Source organism: Equus quagga, chromosome 14, assembly GCF_021613505.1.
Source record: "Equus quagga isolate Etosha38 chromosome 14, UCLA_HA_Equagga_1.0, whole genome shotgun sequence".
Lineage (NCBI taxonomy): Eukaryota > Metazoa > Chordata > Mammalia > Perissodactyla > Equidae > Equus > Equus quagga.
Window position 1 is genome coordinate 97010325 of NC_060280.1, and position 15478 is coordinate 97025802.

At 68.4% G+C, this 15478-nt stretch overlaps 4 protein-coding genes and 1 long non-coding RNA gene across 11 annotated transcripts in view; 3 read left to right on the plus strand and 2 right to left on the minus strand.

The window, feature by feature from the left end:
- Nucleotides 1-1707, plus strand: part of LOC124252615 (translation initiation factor IF-2-like) — a 2185-nt gene extending 478 nt beyond the window's left edge. Inside the window, exon 2 of one of the 2 annotated variants that reach the window (XM_046686302.1) lies at nucleotides 7-1707. In XM_046686302.1, coding sequence (XP_046542258.1) covers nucleotides 17-736 — 720 coding nt within the window. In that variant the 5' untranslated portion in view covers nucleotides 7-16 and the 3' untranslated portion in view covers nucleotides 737-1707. The other variant, XM_046686303.1, reaches the window with a different exon arrangement.
- Nucleotides 1-7361, minus strand: part of ARID3A (AT-rich interaction domain 3A) — a 28904-nt gene extending 21543 nt beyond the window's left edge. Inside the window, exons 1-4 of one of the 4 annotated variants that reach the window (XM_046686298.1) lie at nucleotides 7199-7361; nucleotides 4200-4331; nucleotides 2916-3553; nucleotides 1843-2173 (exon numbers count right to left, since the gene is read on the minus strand). In XM_046686298.1, coding sequence (XP_046542254.1) covers nucleotides 1843-2173; nucleotides 2916-3301 — 717 coding nt within the window. In that variant the 5' untranslated portion in view covers nucleotides 3302-3553; nucleotides 4200-4331; nucleotides 7199-7361. Of the gene's footprint in view, nucleotides 1-1842; nucleotides 2174-2915; nucleotides 3554-4199; nucleotides 4332-7040; nucleotides 7138-7198 lie in introns of those variants that run through there. The other 3 variants (XM_046686299.1, XM_046686300.1, XM_046686301.1) reach the window with 3 other exon arrangements.
- On the plus strand, nucleotides 3300-11785 carry LOC124225704 (uncharacterized). Its single transcript, XM_046638335.1, has 4 exons — nucleotides 3300-3375; nucleotides 6727-7087; nucleotides 10685-10854; nucleotides 11163-11785. The coding sequence occupies exons 1-4, from the start codon at nucleotides 3300-3302 to the stop codon at nucleotides 11783-11785; spliced, it is 1230 nt and encodes a 409-aa protein (XP_046494291.1).
- LOC124252616 (uncharacterized) lies at nucleotides 7355-9519 on the plus strand. Its single transcript, XR_006891991.1, has 3 exons — nucleotides 7355-7692; nucleotides 8821-8917; nucleotides 9209-9519. It is a non-coding gene; the product is annotated as an uncharacterized LOC124252616 (long non-coding RNA).
- Nucleotides 11786-12037: 252 nt separating the features above from the next.
- On the minus strand, nucleotides 12038-15313 carry KISS1R (KISS1 receptor). Of its 3 annotated transcripts, none has more exons than XM_046637783.1 (3): nucleotides 14678-15313; nucleotides 14160-14392; nucleotides 12038-13801 (listed from the first exon to the last, which is right to left on the minus strand). In XM_046637783.1, exons 1-3 carry the CDS (start codon nucleotides 15273-15275, stop codon nucleotides 13529-13531), a joined length of 1104 nt encoding a protein of 367 aa, XP_046493739.1. In that variant the 5' UTR covers nucleotides 15276-15313; the 3' UTR covers nucleotides 12038-13528. The 3 variants fall into 3 exon arrangements, with proteins under 3 accessions (XP_046493739.1, XP_046493738.1, XP_046493736.1); XM_046637782.1 differs by having other exon boundaries at nucleotides 12038-13884; XM_046637780.1 differs by having other exon boundaries at nucleotides 12038-14004.
- Between the last annotated feature and the right edge of the window lie 165 nt (nucleotides 15314-15478).

A 15478-nucleotide genomic window follows, 5' to 3' on the forward strand; every position in this document is an offset into this window, starting at 1 on the left:
CTAATTACCGCCCGCGATGCACCCCGATCCCCAGCCGGCTCCCCCCGTGCGCGTCCAGTCCCCACGGCCGCGAGCTTCCGGGTCTTCAAGGAAAGATTCGTGGCTCCGAGCCCGTGGCTCCGGCCCCTCCCCGGCCTGGCTGCCCCCCAGCCCCGGGGCCGACGGCGGGATGTCCCGGCTGTCGAGGGTTTGCGGGCGGAAGGCGGCCCCAGGCCCTGCCAAGACCGCGGAGGAAGAGACGGACGCGGTGCCAAGTGGGCGGCCGGCCGGCCCGGCTGCCACGTGCCAGGAAGGGGGTGGGGCGGGCGCCAGAGTCAACACGGCCGACATCTGCCGGCCGGCTGGGCTCAGGCCACTGTTGACACTGGCTGCGCAGGTGCCCGGCCAGCTGGGCGCGAGGGCAGCGCCGGCAGCTGGACCCGCCGCAGACGGGCCAGGAATAGGATCCCGCCTGCCCACGACCTCCCTCGGCCCCGGCGTCTCGGGTCCCCTCCCGCCCCCTTCCGCGAGGCCCGGTGGCATCCGGCCTCCACACACGAGCGTAGCCCGCTTCTACCCCGGGGCCTTTGCACAGCCGTCTCCTCGGTTTGAGCCCGGCTCCTGCTCCCACAGGCTCGGCCCAAACGTCCCACCCGAGGGCCTCCCGCCTCCCAGCGAAAATTGCCGGACCGCGTGGCATCGCCCCACATCCTTAAACACGACCCACCTGCTGACTGACCCGCTCCACCCACAGTAGGGGAGCGGAGCCTCTGGTGGTGGGCGCTCCCTGCCCGCTCTGGCCTCAGTTTCCCCACCCGAGCCCGACCCTGGGCGTCCCCAGACATCATCATCTCGTCTGACAAGTGGACAATGGCTCCTACAGCCCTTTGTTCCTGACACGCCGAGGGGGCTCTGGGGTCAGGGCATCTGACCCCTTGTCCCGGCCAGGCCGGCCGCCCAAACCCCCCTCCTGTCGGCGTTGGGCCGCTGGGCATGGCTGGGGGTCCTGGGGACCTCTGACCCCACAAGGGCCACACGGCCTCGTCCCTCCTTCTGGGCCCGGCCGTGACCCTGTGAGGCCGGGGGTGTCGCCCGCCTGGGCCGACGGCAAGGATGCGGCGAGTGAGTCAACAGACCTCCCCACAAAGGGCCCGTTCGTGTTATTTCGAGCCCAAGATCCCGGGAGCTGGGGGCCCCCCAACACCCCGACACCCCAGCACCGCGCCTCGGTTCTCCTCGTCCGCCAGACAGATGCAGCCACCCAGCCGGCCGAGCATCTCCTTCGGACGGGGAGGGAAACTGAGGCAGAGGGCGGGTGAGGCTCAGGCTGGCGTCCGCACGCGGGCGCCACGCCCTGAGGAGGTGACGGTGACGTCTGCCACTCCACCGGCCGCACCGCCATCCGCGTGCCAGCACCCGGCCCGAGGCCAGGCCGCCCCGCCCGCGCGTTCCTCGAAGCTGCCTCCCGCCCCGGCCTCGCGCTCCGTCCCGGGGTGGGGGGGGCTCACGGTTGGTCCTGGGGGCCGGCGTCCCCGACGGGGCCACCCGATGAGCCCGGCCGAGGCCAGAGCCGCCGCCGCCACCGCCGGAGGTCGGGCAGGGCCCAGCTGGCCGCGGCTGGAATGCGAGCGGGGCCGCCATCTGGTCTCCATCTGCCCGGCCCCCGCGCGGCCCCACTTCAAAGGCCCCCCGCCCGCCGGCCACTTCCTCTGCCCCGGCCGCCCGCCCGCCCGCCCGCCCGCGGAGCCACCGTCTGTCCACGCCGTCCACGGCCACGCGGCCCCCAGGGCCCGGGCTCCCCGCCACCGCTGAGGCCTCCGACCGCGCCCCCGACGCCCACCGCGGCCGCGCGCCCCGGCCCACCTGCTTGAACTGCTCCTCGTACGTCCAGTCCCCGTGGTCGGGCGGCTGCAGGGGCGGCGCCGTGTGTGCGGCCCCCCCGGGGGGCGCCGGCCCGCCTCCGGGCCGCTCCTGGCCGCCCAGGGCGCGCGGCCCGCCGTCTCCGCGGAAGGCCTGGGGCGGCGGGGCCTTGCGGGGGAACAGGGCTGCGGGGCCCAGGCCGGTGGCGCCGGGGGGCCCGAGCCCCTCCTCATCCTCGTAGTCCTCCTCTTCATCCTCATCCTCGTCCTCGTCCTCGTCCCCCAGCTCTTCCTCCAGCTCCTCCTCCTCCTCCTCCTCCTCCCATTTCGGCTTCCTGGAGCGGGCAGAGGGCACAGGTCAGGCACGGCCCCGGGCCGCCCTGCTCCCCGTCCCAGCCTCGGTTTCCCTCTCTGACCAGCTGCTCCGGCTGCCCAGAGGGCCTGTGAGCACCCCCTGCTCAGGGCCTGGCCACACTCTGCTTACCAATTCCGGGGACCCCCGTGGACCCCAGCCCCCGCCTGCCTCTCCCCCAAGGCCTCCTTGTAGGCCTTGAAAATGCCAAGCGCTTCCTGCCCCAGGACCTTTGCTCACGCCGTTCCCTCCTCCAGGCACACCGTTCCACCGCCCCTCTGCTCTGCTTTCTCAGCAGCCCCCTGATCACACCCACGTCCCCCGGGCTTCTCTGCTTATTAAACGTCCTTCCAGAAGGATCCCACCCGGGACTCGCCAGCGCCCGGCTCAGAGCCTGAGTCGGACCCAAAGGGGCCAACCGACGGCCACATGCGGCCGGTTCCCCTGAAACTAAGATGAAATAAAGCTACAGACTCGGACCCCCGGCTGCACCGGCCGCGTTTTGAGCGCTCAGCAGCCGTCAGGACTGGCGGCTCCCCAGCTCTGCGCGCATGTGGAGAACGTGGCCACCGTCACCGGAAACTTCTACGGGATGGCGCCAGCCTCGGCGCTCAGGGGGACAGAGGGTCTGTCCTTCCTTTACGGCCGTGTCCCCAGGGCCCCCAGCTGCCTGGTATACAGTAAGCGCTCAATAAACTCTCGCTCAGTCCGCGACCCCAACTCACAGCTCATCGTCAGAGCCCACGTCCTCGAAGTGCCTGTCGCCCTCGGCGGGTCCCGGGGCCTCCCTGCCTCGGGCGGGCGGGGCGGGCGAGCCAGGGGCCCCCTCCCGGGCCGTGTCCTCATCCTCAGAGCCGAGGGGCCCGTCCTCGGAGCCGCCGGGGCTGGCTGGGTGACCGAGGCCCGCGGCGGCGGCCCGCATGGCGGCCAGCGCGGCCATCTGCGCGCGCTGCATCCGGGCGTGCTCCGGCTCCCTGTCCTCCTCGGGGGCGGCCCGGGCGCGGGCCGGGGGGCCGGCGGGGGGCTCGGGCGGCGGCTGCCGGGCCTCCAGCTCCTGGCGCGCCCGCTGCTGGCGCTGTAGGAGGGTCTCCATCACGGCCTGCAGCTTCATGGCCCTGCGGGCCGGGCCGCCCCGGGCGCCGGACGGGGGCGGCCCCTGCGGGGAGGGGGCCCGGCCGCACTGCAGTGTGGGGGCCTTGGGGGAGCCGGGGCAGTGCAGGGTGGCGGGGGGCGGGGGCGGGGGCCGCCGGGCTCAGGCGGAGGGCTGGCGGGGCATGCCAGCGCCGGGCGGGCGGTGGGGGGCGCCTCCTTCTCAGGCCGGGGCAGCGGCTGGCATGCGGCTCATTCACGTGTTCGCAGAAACCTGGGGGCGGCAAGAGACAGCGTCAGACCCCACCTGGGCTCCTCGGTCCCCATCTTCCCCAGAGGTCGACCGCAAAGGCCTCTGGGAAAATCCCTCCCATTCGGGCCCCAACAGAGTGCAAACCTGGAGGCCTCCCTGGAGGCGGAGGGAGGAGCGAGCCCTCCCCATCCGGCCCCCTCCGTCCGCCCTCCAGCGGGCTGGGAAGTGGGGTCACCCCGCACCCCACTCCCCAAGGGTTTCGAGGAGGCCCCCACCCGTCTGGGCCACAGAGAAGCGCGCGGTCGCTGGCCACAGCTCCCGGGACAGAGCCTGGATCACCGCTTCATAAACAGCGGGGGGGAGACAGGGCGCTCCCCGCCTCGGATTGGCCGCGGCCGGCTACCGGGCGCTGGAATCCAGGGGGGTTCCGGGTTCCGGTTCCGAGTTCTAGGTGCTGTTGGCACCAAGGCCGGTGTAGCCCGGTCCCGGGGGCTCAGGCACCCCCCTTTCTCTCAGGCTAAGAGACACGGCTGACGCAGACTGAGCACCTGCTGGATACAGGCCCTGAGCCGAACCGCCCCACTCGTGCTCTCATCTCGTCCCCGAGCCTCCTCCTCTCCAGGCCTCGGTTTCCCCGTCTGCAAAGGGGCGCCCGGACAGCGCTCACCTCTCTGTGCTCAGCAGGGACGCCGCGAGGCTGTGACGGCTAAGGGGGCGCCCGGTGGGGCCGTGGCGGTTAAGGACGGGGGCGCCCGCGGGTCTCCATTTTACAGACGAGGAAGCGAGGCTCGGAGAAGCCCTGCGGAGGACACACGCGGGCTGGGGTTCAAACCCGGGTGTGGGAGGCTCCCCCACCGCCCCACGCACCCTCTCTGGGGGAGTCCCCCGGCCCCTGGGGACCCCAAGTGGGGCCGGCCTCCCAGGATGCCAGGCGCTCTGCCCCGAGCCCGGGGTCCTCTCGGACCACCGGCAACCCTGACTGCCAGGGCCTCGCGGGGGCTCCGGCGAGGGACGCTCCGGAACCCGGCCCAGCCCGGCACCACCGGGAGATGAGAGGACGCCATCCCGCCCCAGCCCCCCGCCCAACCCCGGCCACACCCCCACCCGCCCAGGCCGCCAATAAAACAGACCAGGCAGAACCCGACAGGCCCGGCAGGGACACCCCAGATGGCACACCACGGGGACAGCAGGGGGCAGGGGGGACCCAGGAGGCCGCCCCTAACCCAGCAAAGGGACCCCAGAGGCTTGCAAGCCGCTCGTGGGGCAGACGGCCCCATGCGGGAAGGGCCGGCCGGGGGCAGAGGCTCCTGGCAGCTGGCTGATGCTCAGACACCAGGCTGGGCGCCCTCCCAACCCCTCTGGTGGCCTGAAACAGCAGCCTGATCCCACCCAGAGGGGGGAGCCTTGCAGTGTAGACCCCCCAGCCTCGTCCGTCAGAGAGGGGCCCTGCAGAGCCACGGGCAGCTGGGTGGCCCTCGGCCTTCCTGGACTGCACACCCTTCACCCAGACCCCCTGGGCTCCCAGCTGGACGGGGACTGGGTGGGTCGGGGGGGCCCCCGTGGGGAAGGGGGGAGAGACGTGTCCCCATAGGACCTGGGTGTCCAGCAGGGGAGGGGTTCCAGGACACAAAGACCCTCTCAGAGGCCGCAGGGCTGGAGAGTGACCAGCGGAGGCTCGTCCTGGGAGGCAGAAAACGGCACCCAGCCCCCCACCCCGGGGCCTGGCCGCGTCGGCCCCCCCCAGCCCCAAGAAGTGCTGAGGGGACATTTCTGGCCCAGTGTCTCGCCCCGGTCCGCCGCCCCTCCCCCACCTTTGACAACTTCAAGAGAGACCCCCCCCCCCGGGGAAACGCCCCGGGCAACGCCCCCCCTCTTTGGGGGGCAGAAGGAAGAGGCCAGAGGAAGCCACTCCCCCCCCCGCCCCCCCCTCCCGGCCTGCTGGGTTTAATGACCCTTCCGGGTCGCCGGGTGGGGGAGGGGAGCGGGGCAGGTCTCCACGCTGAGGCTGGTGGAGGGGGCAGGTGGGAACCCCAGGGCCCCCCTGGGCCGGGCTCGGGCCCCCAGTGGCCGCCATTAACCCTCAGCTGGTGCCGCCCACCCCCTCCAGACCCCTCCCCCCAAGAGCCCTTTGTCCTCGGCCCCTACCCCCACTTTATGACAACCCCGGGGGAGAGGCATTCCCAGTCAGGGACCGGGGCGGGGATGGGGGGGCGCTGGGTGGTCGTTGGGACCTGGCTAGGGGGGCGGGGACGGATCCCGGGCCACACCCTCCCCCCCCCCCCCCCCCCCCCCACCAGTGCCTCCCGGAGAGAGAGGTCACCCGCTCAGGCCGGGCCTTGCAAAACACAGTTATTTAAAGAGTTGTGCAAGGCCGGGGCCCGCGGGTGGCGAAAGGGGCCCCTCACTCCACCCCGGGGGAGGGCGGGGGAGGGCGGGGCGGAGAGCTGGGGAGGGGGCTCGGGGAGTCGGGACGGGGGCGCCCGCCCCCCCCCCGCCCGGAGGAAGTGAGCCGAGCAGAACTGAAGAAGAAGAAATAAGACGACAAAAACCCCAGTCCGGATTTCAAAGGCTTCTTGGAAAGCGGCCGATTTGCATGGGTGGGGGGGGCAACCCCTCCGGCCGGGGCGACTAAAAACGGAAGATTATTGACAAACCCGCCGCCTGGGGTCGGCCGCCGAACGTTGGATTGACAAACGCGCGCTCCCCGGGCTTCCTGCGCCCGCTTTTGTGTCTGGGGGGCACTGGATGGGGGGGAGGCGGGGGGGCTTTTCCCGGGGATCCCCGCCAGAGAGCCGGGGCCCCGGGCCGAACCCACCCCCTTATCCCGGGCGCGGGGACCTGGGGACCGTGGTGTCCCCTCCAGGGGCCCCCTTCTGCCCGGGAGCCGACACTTTATAAATAAACCGTCCGGGCTGGGGAGGGTCGCCAGGGAACGGCCTTCCGCACCCGGCGCTCCCACTCCGCGCCCTCGGGGCTCTCGAATAAAACACCCGATTCCGGGGAGAAAAAAATGAAATAAGAACCGGGAGCGCAGCCCCCCGCGCGCGCCGAGAGACCATTTCCTTCCGCTGGGGAGGGGGGAGCGCGCGCTCGCGACCCCCGATCGCCCCCGCGCGTCCCCGGCGCAATACGGTAGGGGGTGAGGTCTCCAAGGGGGGGGCGTCGAGCAAACTGCCCCAACTCCGACCCCCTAGGATCTCCTTCCCGGCGCTGGACCCCCCACCCACGTCCCTGCCCAACTTTGGGGACCCCGCTCATTGGTTTCCACGGCGCGCTGCGCCCACCCGAGACCGGAACGCGCGGTTTAAAAGGCCAGTGCGCGCGCCGCCCCCCCCCCAAGCCCCCCCCGCGCGGGCCCCGCCCGGGGGGCGCAGGGCCCGCTCGGGGGGCGCATGCCCCGCGCTGGCGTCCGGCCCTGCCCCGGCCGCGCCTGGCCTCCCGCCCGGGCCGCGAGCTGCGCGCTGCTGGCTGCCGGCCGCCGCCGGGTTTGTGCCGCGCGCCGACTCACCGAGCCGCCAGCCGAGTCCGCGTCTACACCCCCATCCGACCCGATTGGTAAAAGGCTCCCCGCGCGCGGCCTCCCCCGCCCCTCCCCTCCCCCCGCCGGCGCGCTCACCGCCCCGCAGACAAATCACCGGGTGACAAATCGCTCTCAGATGCAAATACCTCGCCGGTGATTCAGCGCCGCGGCCCGGGACGCGGGGAGGGGTCTCGGGAGGCCCCCTCCCCCTTCCCCGAAGCCCCCTCGCGCCCCGCGCTCGGTCCGGCGACGCGCCACCGGCCCCGGGGCTGTTGGGGAGGGGGGGGAAGACTGGACGGAAATTTTCAAGTCGCGGCCCCTTTAAATGATAATAAATAATAAAAGGAAGGGGAACAGCGACGCGGGACGCCCCGCCCCCTGCCTAGGGAAGGTGGGCAAAGTGCGCGCCGCAGCCCCGAGCGCACAGGGCGCCCAGGGCGCGGGCGGGGCTGGGAGCGCCCGCGGGGGAGGGGAGGGGGGCTGGGCCTCCGCCCGGGCGGCCGCGGAAGGGTGGGGGCCTCGAGCCGGGTCGACGACCCCCTCCCCCATCTCACCGAGCACCTAGGAGGGGCCTGCCGGGCTCGGAGTTTCACCCCTGCCCCTTAGACACGGCGCCCGGCAGCCGAGCGCCGGTTTGCAGGTCCGTAAAATGGGGATAGAGACCCGGGGGGGCCCCGCGCGGGGGGCGCGGAGGGGCGGGCCTCCGAGAGGGCGCGGCTGCAGGGGGGCCTGGCACCCGCAGAGGCCTGGGGGTGGCGGGGGGCGCAGGGTCCCCGGAGGCCGGTCGCCAAATCATGACGACCTCTCCCCCGATGTCGCCCCCTCTGGGGAACCTGACAGCCCCCCCGTCCGGGAGGCGACACCCGCTGGTTTTCTGGGCGCTAAGAACTGAACGATCGTCTCCGTGTTCTGAGCGCCCGGCGGCCCGGCCATGTGCCCAGGTTCATTGACACCGCTGCGCAGCGAGACTCTTAATGTCCCCATTGCGAAGAGCGGGAAACTGAGGCACGGAGTAGTAGGGGAGCTCAGGGGGGGGGGGGGGGGGGGGGGGGCGGGGGGGAGGGGGGGGGCCCCGCGGCCCCCCCCGGGGGCCCCGCTTCCCCGCCCCCCCCGGGGCCCCCCCCCCCCCCCATCGCAGGCCGGCTCTGGGATTCCCCAGCCCGAGGGATGGGCGCGGGAGAGCCGCCCCCACCCCAGGGCCGGAGTCCCGCCCGCGCCCTGCAGGGACCCAACCCTCCGGCCCCGGGGCTGCGTGTGGCCTAATGGCAGCAGGTGGCAGGGAGGCCTCCCCCCTTCAGGCTGTTAGACACCCCACCCCAGCTGCTTCCCCGCCCCCCGCGGGGAGGGACAGACCTCTGCCCGCGGAGGGGGCGTGGGGAGCCCCAGGTGAGCCGGGCAGGGGAGGCGCCCACAGAGGAGCCAGTGCCGAACAGCCCCCTCCGCACCAGAGAGCCCAACAGATCAGCATGCACCCCGGGGTGTCGCGACCCGGCAGCTGCGTGGGCCTCCCTGTGCCTCAGTTTCCCCTTCTGTAAAATGGAATTCATTCCTGGCACAGTAGTTTTGAGGATTACATTTCCCCCTGTTCAAAGGGAAGGGGGCAGTGGGGGGGAACCCTGAAGGGCAGGAGGGTGCTGCCCCTCCCCCTCCCAAGGGACGCTGTGGTCCCCGCGGAGCTGGGTGCTATCTCCCCAGAGGTGCCAGGCCCGGGAGGGTGAAGGGTTGCAGGATCCCAAGCTGCCTCCAGCCACGGGGCTTCTATTTTTAGCCCCAGGAGGGAGCTGGGAATTGATACAGACTTGCTGGCTCCACTGGGGTGGGCGGCAGGCCCAGGTTCCAGCTGCGTCCTGGCTGTGTGATCTTAGGTTAGTGCAGACCCGTCTCTGGTCTCTGTTTCTCAAGCTGGGAAATGAGTACAGCTACCCCAGCCCTATACAATTTCCTGGCCTGACCATCTTGTGGGGCCCCTGTGGGTTTTGGATGTCCGTCCCCCCCCCCCACCCCACCCCCCACCCCCGGCAAAAACCAGCCTGATCCTCACCCAGGCCCTGAGTCAGTCACTCATCCTGCTGTCCGCTCAGGGGTGGGCGGCATCCTCTTAAAAGTTCCGCTGGATCCCAAACTGGCCACCTTCCCACGTATCTTCCTCCTCACAGTCGCACCTCCGGGCCTTTGCACTGGCTGTTCCCGCGCCTGAACCGCCCTCCCCGGGTCACCCCATGGCCGGTGCCTTCTCCCGACTCAAACTGGAACGTCCGCCCCTCGGAGCGCCCCCCCCACGACCTCCCAGAGTCCCCATCACCCCATCACGCCGCCCTCCTTTATCTCCATCGAAAGGCTTCTGTTTCAAAACAGCTCTATTTACTTAACCTACTTGGCCCTGCCGGCGGCTGGGTCCCCAGCCTTGAGGCTGGCCTGGTACACAGTGGAGCTCAATACATGTTGTTTGATGGATGAATCCGTGTGTCCCCGCCCCTCCTCTCTCCTCCCACGGGATTTTGGGTGTCTGTCTACACAGAGCTGCAGGGCAAACCGAACTACTCGCCATCTCGGTGTCCCAAAGCAAAAAAGCCCGGAGGGGGGTTGCTGGGCGCCCCTTGACCCGGTAACCCCCGCCCTCTGCTGTCACCCGTGCTACCTCCAGGTTGCCTGTCGCTGGGAGCCAGGGTCCGGGAGAATGTCATCCTAACTTCTTTGAAAATGAGAAGAAAAAAGCGAGTATCTTCTATAGCGGATCCAGCCTGAATGATATTCGTCTTTACGCCAAATAACAATTTTTAACATTTTTTTCCTAGAAGGGGACCCCGCGAAGCAAAAAGGGCCGAGGACCCGGGAAATGAGTAGTAGTGCGGCTCTGTTCGCCCCGTGTGGCCGCGGGGAGCCTTTCAGCCGGGGGTGCAGGTTGGGGGACACCGGGGCCACCCCCCCCCCCCAGGCGCTGGGGACACCTTGGTGGCATCGCCCGGGGAAGCGAGACCCCTCCGCGGGGTGCGCGCGCCACCTGCCGGGCACCTGCGGGGCTGCGGCCTGGGGGCGGGGCCTGCGGTGGGCGGGGCATAAAGGGGCGTGGCTCGGAGGAGGGGCGGGGCCAGCGACCCGCGGGCGGCCGCCAGGTGGTGCCGTCTCACCTGGAAACGAGCTCCCCGGGTCAGGCGGGGAAACTGAGGCCCGCGGAGCCAGGCTGTCGTCCCCTGGAGCTCCTTCTGCTCCACGAGGGGCTGCTGGACAGCGCGCGGGACTCGCGGTTAAATCTGAATTTCAGATAACAAATAATTTTCAGTTTACCGCAAATATTGAAAAATTTTTCATTGTTTATCTGAAATTGAAATTAAACCAGACGCCTGGGGTTTATCCCCATATCCCCTGGAGCCCATCCGCATCCCCTCCCGGATAGGCTTTCCCGGCAGATGCCTGGTCCTGGCAGCCCAAAAGATCAGAAAAATAGTCATCGCCATCAAATAGTAATTGGAAAAATCTCTGCCTGCCTCAGACCACGTCCCTCCCTGCTTGGAAGCCTCCCATGGCTCCCGTCGCCCACCTACGGGAAAGACCCAAGTCATCTCCGCTGCTGGCAAGGTCCCCACCACCTCTGTCCTCACCTCCTCTCCTCTCCCCTCCTCGCTCCCCTCCAGCCCCACCTGCCTCCCTGCTACCCCTCAAATCCACCAGATATATCCTGCCTCAGGGCCTTTGCACCGGCTGTTCCCTCTGTCCGGTGCGATCCTCCCCCAGCTCTGGGCTCGCTTCACATTTCTCGGACTCACCTCCTCCAGAAAGCCTTCCTCGACTGGCCCCCACCAAGGTCAGCCTCCCAGTTACTTACAACGGACGCGCATGTTCCTTTCACAGCCCTTTCTACTGCTGCCACTTTGCAGCTCCCTGGGTCGTTTGCCACTTATTGGCCCCGTGGACGACTAGCCAGGGGCTCCATGTGAGGCGAGGTGTGGGGGGCGGTGGCTACCTGGCACTGGGAACAGTGCCCAGCTGAAAGGACAAGGACGTGAGGATCCACGAAGGGCACGCCCTGGGTCTGCAGTTTTGAAATGATTCCTCTTCCTGAATGTCCTTTTCGAGCCTTTAACACCATTTTATTTTACTTTTTATTTCCAGATAATTGTAGCCTCTCCTGCAGAGCCATCTCCCTCGTTCCCTTCACCAGCTGCCCCGACAGTAACTCAGCAGCGTTTTGCAAAACCGCGGCACGGCATGGCCACCAGGAGGCCCACACTGAGACCACCCTCCCATCTGACCCGGATCTTCTTTTCCTGGGACCTGTGAGCGTGGTTAGCTCTCTGCGACTTTGTCACCTGGGTAGGTTCGAGTGTCCACCTCCAGGTGTTGCCCGCCCGCCTCCCCCGTCATCCCTTAGCCCCACAACCACGCATCTGTCTCAGTCCCACGATGTCATCACCTCCAGCTGCTACCCAGATGGAACCAGACATTGTGTCACCCGTGGGTCCTTCACGCTTGCCGAGATTCCCGGAGAGCCACGTGGGGTGTTGCGTGTGTCCGTGGCATGTTCTCGACCTTGTGCTGCTGAGCGGTGCTCCGTGGGGTGCATGCACCACAGCGGGTTTCACCCCCCACCTGCCAAAGGACGCCTGGGGTGTCCCCAGTTTGGGGCTTTTGATAATAAAGCTGCTGCCGACATCTGTGCGGGTTTGTGTGCGGACGGAAGTTTTCATCTCTCTGAGCTGATTACTCAGGACGCCCCCTTTACCTTTTTTTTTTAATGTTTCTTTTTTTAAATTTTTCCTTTTTCTCCCCAAATCCCCCAGGTACACAGCCGTATATTCTCAGCTGTGGGTCCTTCTAGTTGTAGCATGTGGGACGCCGCCTCCACATGGCCTGACAAGCGGTGCCATGTCCGCACCCAGGATCCAAACCGGCAGAACCCTGGGCCGCCGAAGCAGAGTGTGCATACTTAACCACTCGGCCACGGGACCAGCCCTACTTTTTTAAATTCATTTTTCACACAGAAATCACACCCCACCTTCGGCACACACCTCCTCTTTTAGTCCCCACGACACACTTGGTTATTCATCCCACAAATATCTATTCAGCCCTACTGTGCGCTGGGCCCCGGGGACACAGTGGGGACCAGGTCAGACAGGCACCCGGCAGGTACAGCCCAAGGATGTCAGAGCTGTGAGGGGGGCAGCACTGGGCCTGAACGAGGCGCCTGACCCAGCCTGGAGGGGGCCAGGAGGGCTTCCCGGAGGAGGGGGCAGCCAAGTTGATTGGAGGATGAGCAAGGATGCACCTGGCACAACAGAGGGAACTGCATGTGCAAAGGCCCAGAAGCGAGGAGGACAGCGGCCCAGCCGTTCAGGAAGCCACAGAGAGACTGCGGGTTTGGGGGAGAGTGGGGAGGGGCAGGGGGTGGGCAGGGCCTGCAGGCCAAGGGGAGAATTTCCACCCTGTGTCCAGCCCAGTCCCCAGGCCGGGTCTTGGAGACCGGAACAGGCAAGGGTCAGGCCAGCGTCCGAATGGCGCCATGTTCTGCCCTCTCGGTCTTATTAACATCTCAGCAAATCTGGATTGTCTGGGGGCCCAGGATGGCCCCACATAATTTGTGAGGATTGGGGCCTCCAAGAGACAGGCGGTCCTTCTTCGGGGCGACTCCGCCTGTGGCCTGCAGGGCCGTCGTGGGTGGCTGTACTGATTCTCGCCCGCACACACACGCAGCTTATCCCACCAGGACGTGGGTCTACCCCCCGCCTCCAATCCGGGGGGGGGTCTCTGACACCCCCAAACCGTCAATGGGGTAGCAGTGGCTGCTGGGACCTGTGAGTCTGGGCCTCCAGGTCCTGCAACTTCCACCGTTTCCTGCACATTTCTGCCAAAGATGCAGTGTGACTCTGCCAGAGGCTTCCTGGTCCCCAGGTGAGCCACCCCCACCCACCCGCGTGGGGGATGGGAAGCGCCCACTGAGCGCAGCCACCCCACAGAATTCTGGGAGGTGACACGGATGCTGTTCTGCGACTCTCCATTTGGGGTGGTTTGTTACGAAGCAGTGGATCTGCCTCTCACACGGGTGGTTCTGCACCCTGAGCCCCCAGGAGGACTCACGGGACCGACGGCAGCCACCACGTTCCCGGCCAGGACAGGTACATTATTAATAATGACGCCTTATTTCATCCATTTTAAGATACACATGGGGTTCACGGTTTAACATCTCTGGGAGTGTGACGCATCTTACAATCTTACCGTCGACCACAGGCCCATGTGCAGAAATTTCTATAGACGCTTCCTTGAAGGGGCCAGCATCAAAGCATCTCCACTTTCAGGAAATACAGAAACAATAATTACGATATCGATAGCAGCGAACAGCACAGCAAATCCGTACCAGACGTTACAAGAGGACAAAACAAATTCATGACAATTATCTGGGACAAAAATAGATTAATAACAGAATAATAGCAGGTGCTGTTCAAGGAGCGCCTGTTCCCGAGGGGCCCATCTCCAGAGAAGGCTCAGAGAGGGGCAGCGTGTTCCCTCAGGACGCACAGCCTGCGCGGCCCCCTCCGCCGCTTCCCGGCTCCATTGGGATCCCGGTGGGGGTCGGGCGGGCGGCCAGGCGGTGCAACTCGGCGCGGGGCGGGGGGGCGGCGGCGGCGGCGGCGGCCGAGGGTCCGGAGCGGCGGGGGCGCCGGGGGCGCCGGGGAGCGCAGGGGCAGACGCCGCGCAAGGCCCGACGGAAGTGGGAGCCCAGGAAGGCGTAGAGTAGCGGGTTGAGGGCCGAATTGCTGTAGGACATGCAATGCGCCCAGGTCTTGAGCGCGTACGCCGCGTAGCTGCGCGGGTGCCAGGCGCCCGCCGGGCCCAGCGCCTGCAGCAACAGGAACAGCTGGATGGGGCCCCAGCAGGCGGCGAAGAGCAGGACCACGGCCGCCACCAGCCGCGAGACCTTGGCGCGCACGGCGCCCGCTCGCTCCGCCAGCAGCTGCCCCTGGGGGTGGGGGGGCGGCGAGAGGAGGGAAGGCTGAGGGTCGGTTGGGGCAGCCCCCTCAGAGCTCCCCCACCGTGCCACCCCCTGGGACCCCTCCCTCGTGTCTCCCCCAACACACACACAGCTTGGCCGCGCGCCCCCTCCCAGCCGCGCACCTGCAGGGCGCTGTCGGCGCGCGGGGGGCGCACGGCGGCCCGGCCCAGGTGGCGCAGCATGGCCCCGTAGCAGGCACAGGTGGCGGCCAGCGGCAGCAGGTAGAGCGCCAGCAGGTTGTAGAGCGCGAAGGCGCGCTCCAGGGCGCGGCTGGGGAAGGCCTCGCTGCAGTAGGTGCGCGGCCCGGGCGAGAGGCGGTGCAGGGCGAGCACCGGCGCTGACACGGCCGCGGAGCCTGCGCCACAGGCCGGGCTGAAGACCTTCTCCGGGGGACTAGGGGGCGCGAGGGGTCCAGGGCGCTGGTCTCCCCAAGAGCCTCCCCGAGCAGCGCGCACTGAGTGCCTCCTGGGTCGCCCCCACCCGCGCCCTCAGTAGCTCTTCGCAGGGGTCACTGTTGCGCCCATTGCCCAGATGCACGACCGAGGCCGGAGAGGGGCAATTGGGGGGGGGAAGCCCGGAGCTCGAGGACTTGTCCCTCCACCTCCGTGCAGCCCCCTCCTCCCCCCCGCCGTGCACTCACCCACCCAGATGCCGAGGCTCACGGCCAGCGCCAAGCGCGGCGTGCGGCGGTGCAGGGCGCGCAGCGGGAACACCGTCACGTACCAGCGGTCCACGCTCATGGCCGTCAGGGTGGCGCACGTGGCCTGCACGGAGACCTGGGAGCCCCAGGAGCCGGCGCGTGGGCCCCTGCCCGGTCCACGGCCTGCCCTGTCCCCACCCACTCTGAGGGTCCACCCCCCCCATGTCCAACCACTCAGGCGCACCGGAACGTGTCCAGGGAGGGTCCCCAGGGCCACAAGTTGAAGGGACAGGAGAGGAGGGGATACCAGAGAGGAGCCCAGCATGGCCGGGGAAGTGAGGGGACCACTGGGGGTCCACGGAGACCCCAAGGCTGAGACACGGAGAGGCAGGGCCATCCTAGGATCGCGGGACAGGCAGAGCAAGAAGCCGCGGGGCCCAATCACCCTCCTGGGGCCCACGGCCACCCCACTCCGGCCCCCAGGACTCCCTATCTGTCTCTCCGCATAGTCCTCGACCCCGACCTGGTTCAGGTTCCACCTTGTCCCACCCACCCCAGACTCTCTCCCTGCCCCGACCTCCTCCACGCTGTGCCCCATCTGGGCCCAGGTTCTCCCCTCCCCAACCTAGACTCCGCCTCCCCTCCCCAGGCCCCGCCCACCTCCCAACTCCGCCCCCACCCAGACCCCGCCCCCTGGCTCCAAGGCTCAGGCTCTGCCCCTGGTTCCCAGGCCCCGACCCACCTACGCTCCGCCCCCACCAAGACCCCGCCCCTGGCTCCCAGGCTCCGCCCCCGGCTCCC

What these genes read in the sequence shown, in the direction of transcription:
- LOC124225704 (XM_046638335.1), top strand. Translation starts at nt 3,300, where the DNA reads ATGGCCCTGCGGGCCGGGCCGCCCCGGGCGCCGGACGGGGGCGGCCCC. An exon ending in GGGGGCCCGGCCGCACTGCA is followed by an intron (nt 3,376 to 6,726) that starts GTGTGGGGGCCT and finishes CCGACCCCCTAG; the next exon opens with GATCTCCTTCCCGGCGCTGG. An exon ending in CTCGACTGGCCCCCACCAAG is followed by an intron (nt 10,855 to 11,162) that starts GTCAGCCTCCCA and finishes TTTTATTTCCAG; the next exon opens with ATAATTGTAGCCTCTCCTGC.
- KISS1R (XM_046637780.1), bottom strand. Translation starts at nt 15,275, where the DNA reads ATGGGGCACAGCGTGGAGGAGGTCGGGGCAGGGAGAGAGTCTGGGGTG. An exon ending in GAGCCTCGGCATCTGGGTGG is followed by an intron (nt 14,393 to 14,677) that starts GTGAGTGCACGG and finishes CCTGTGGCGCAG; the next exon opens with GCTCCGCGGCCGTGTCAGCG. An exon ending in GCGCCGACAGCGCCCTGCAG is followed by an intron (nt 14,005 to 14,159) that starts GTGCGCGGCTGG and finishes CCCCACCCCCAG; the next exon opens with GGGCAGCTGCTGGCGGAGCG.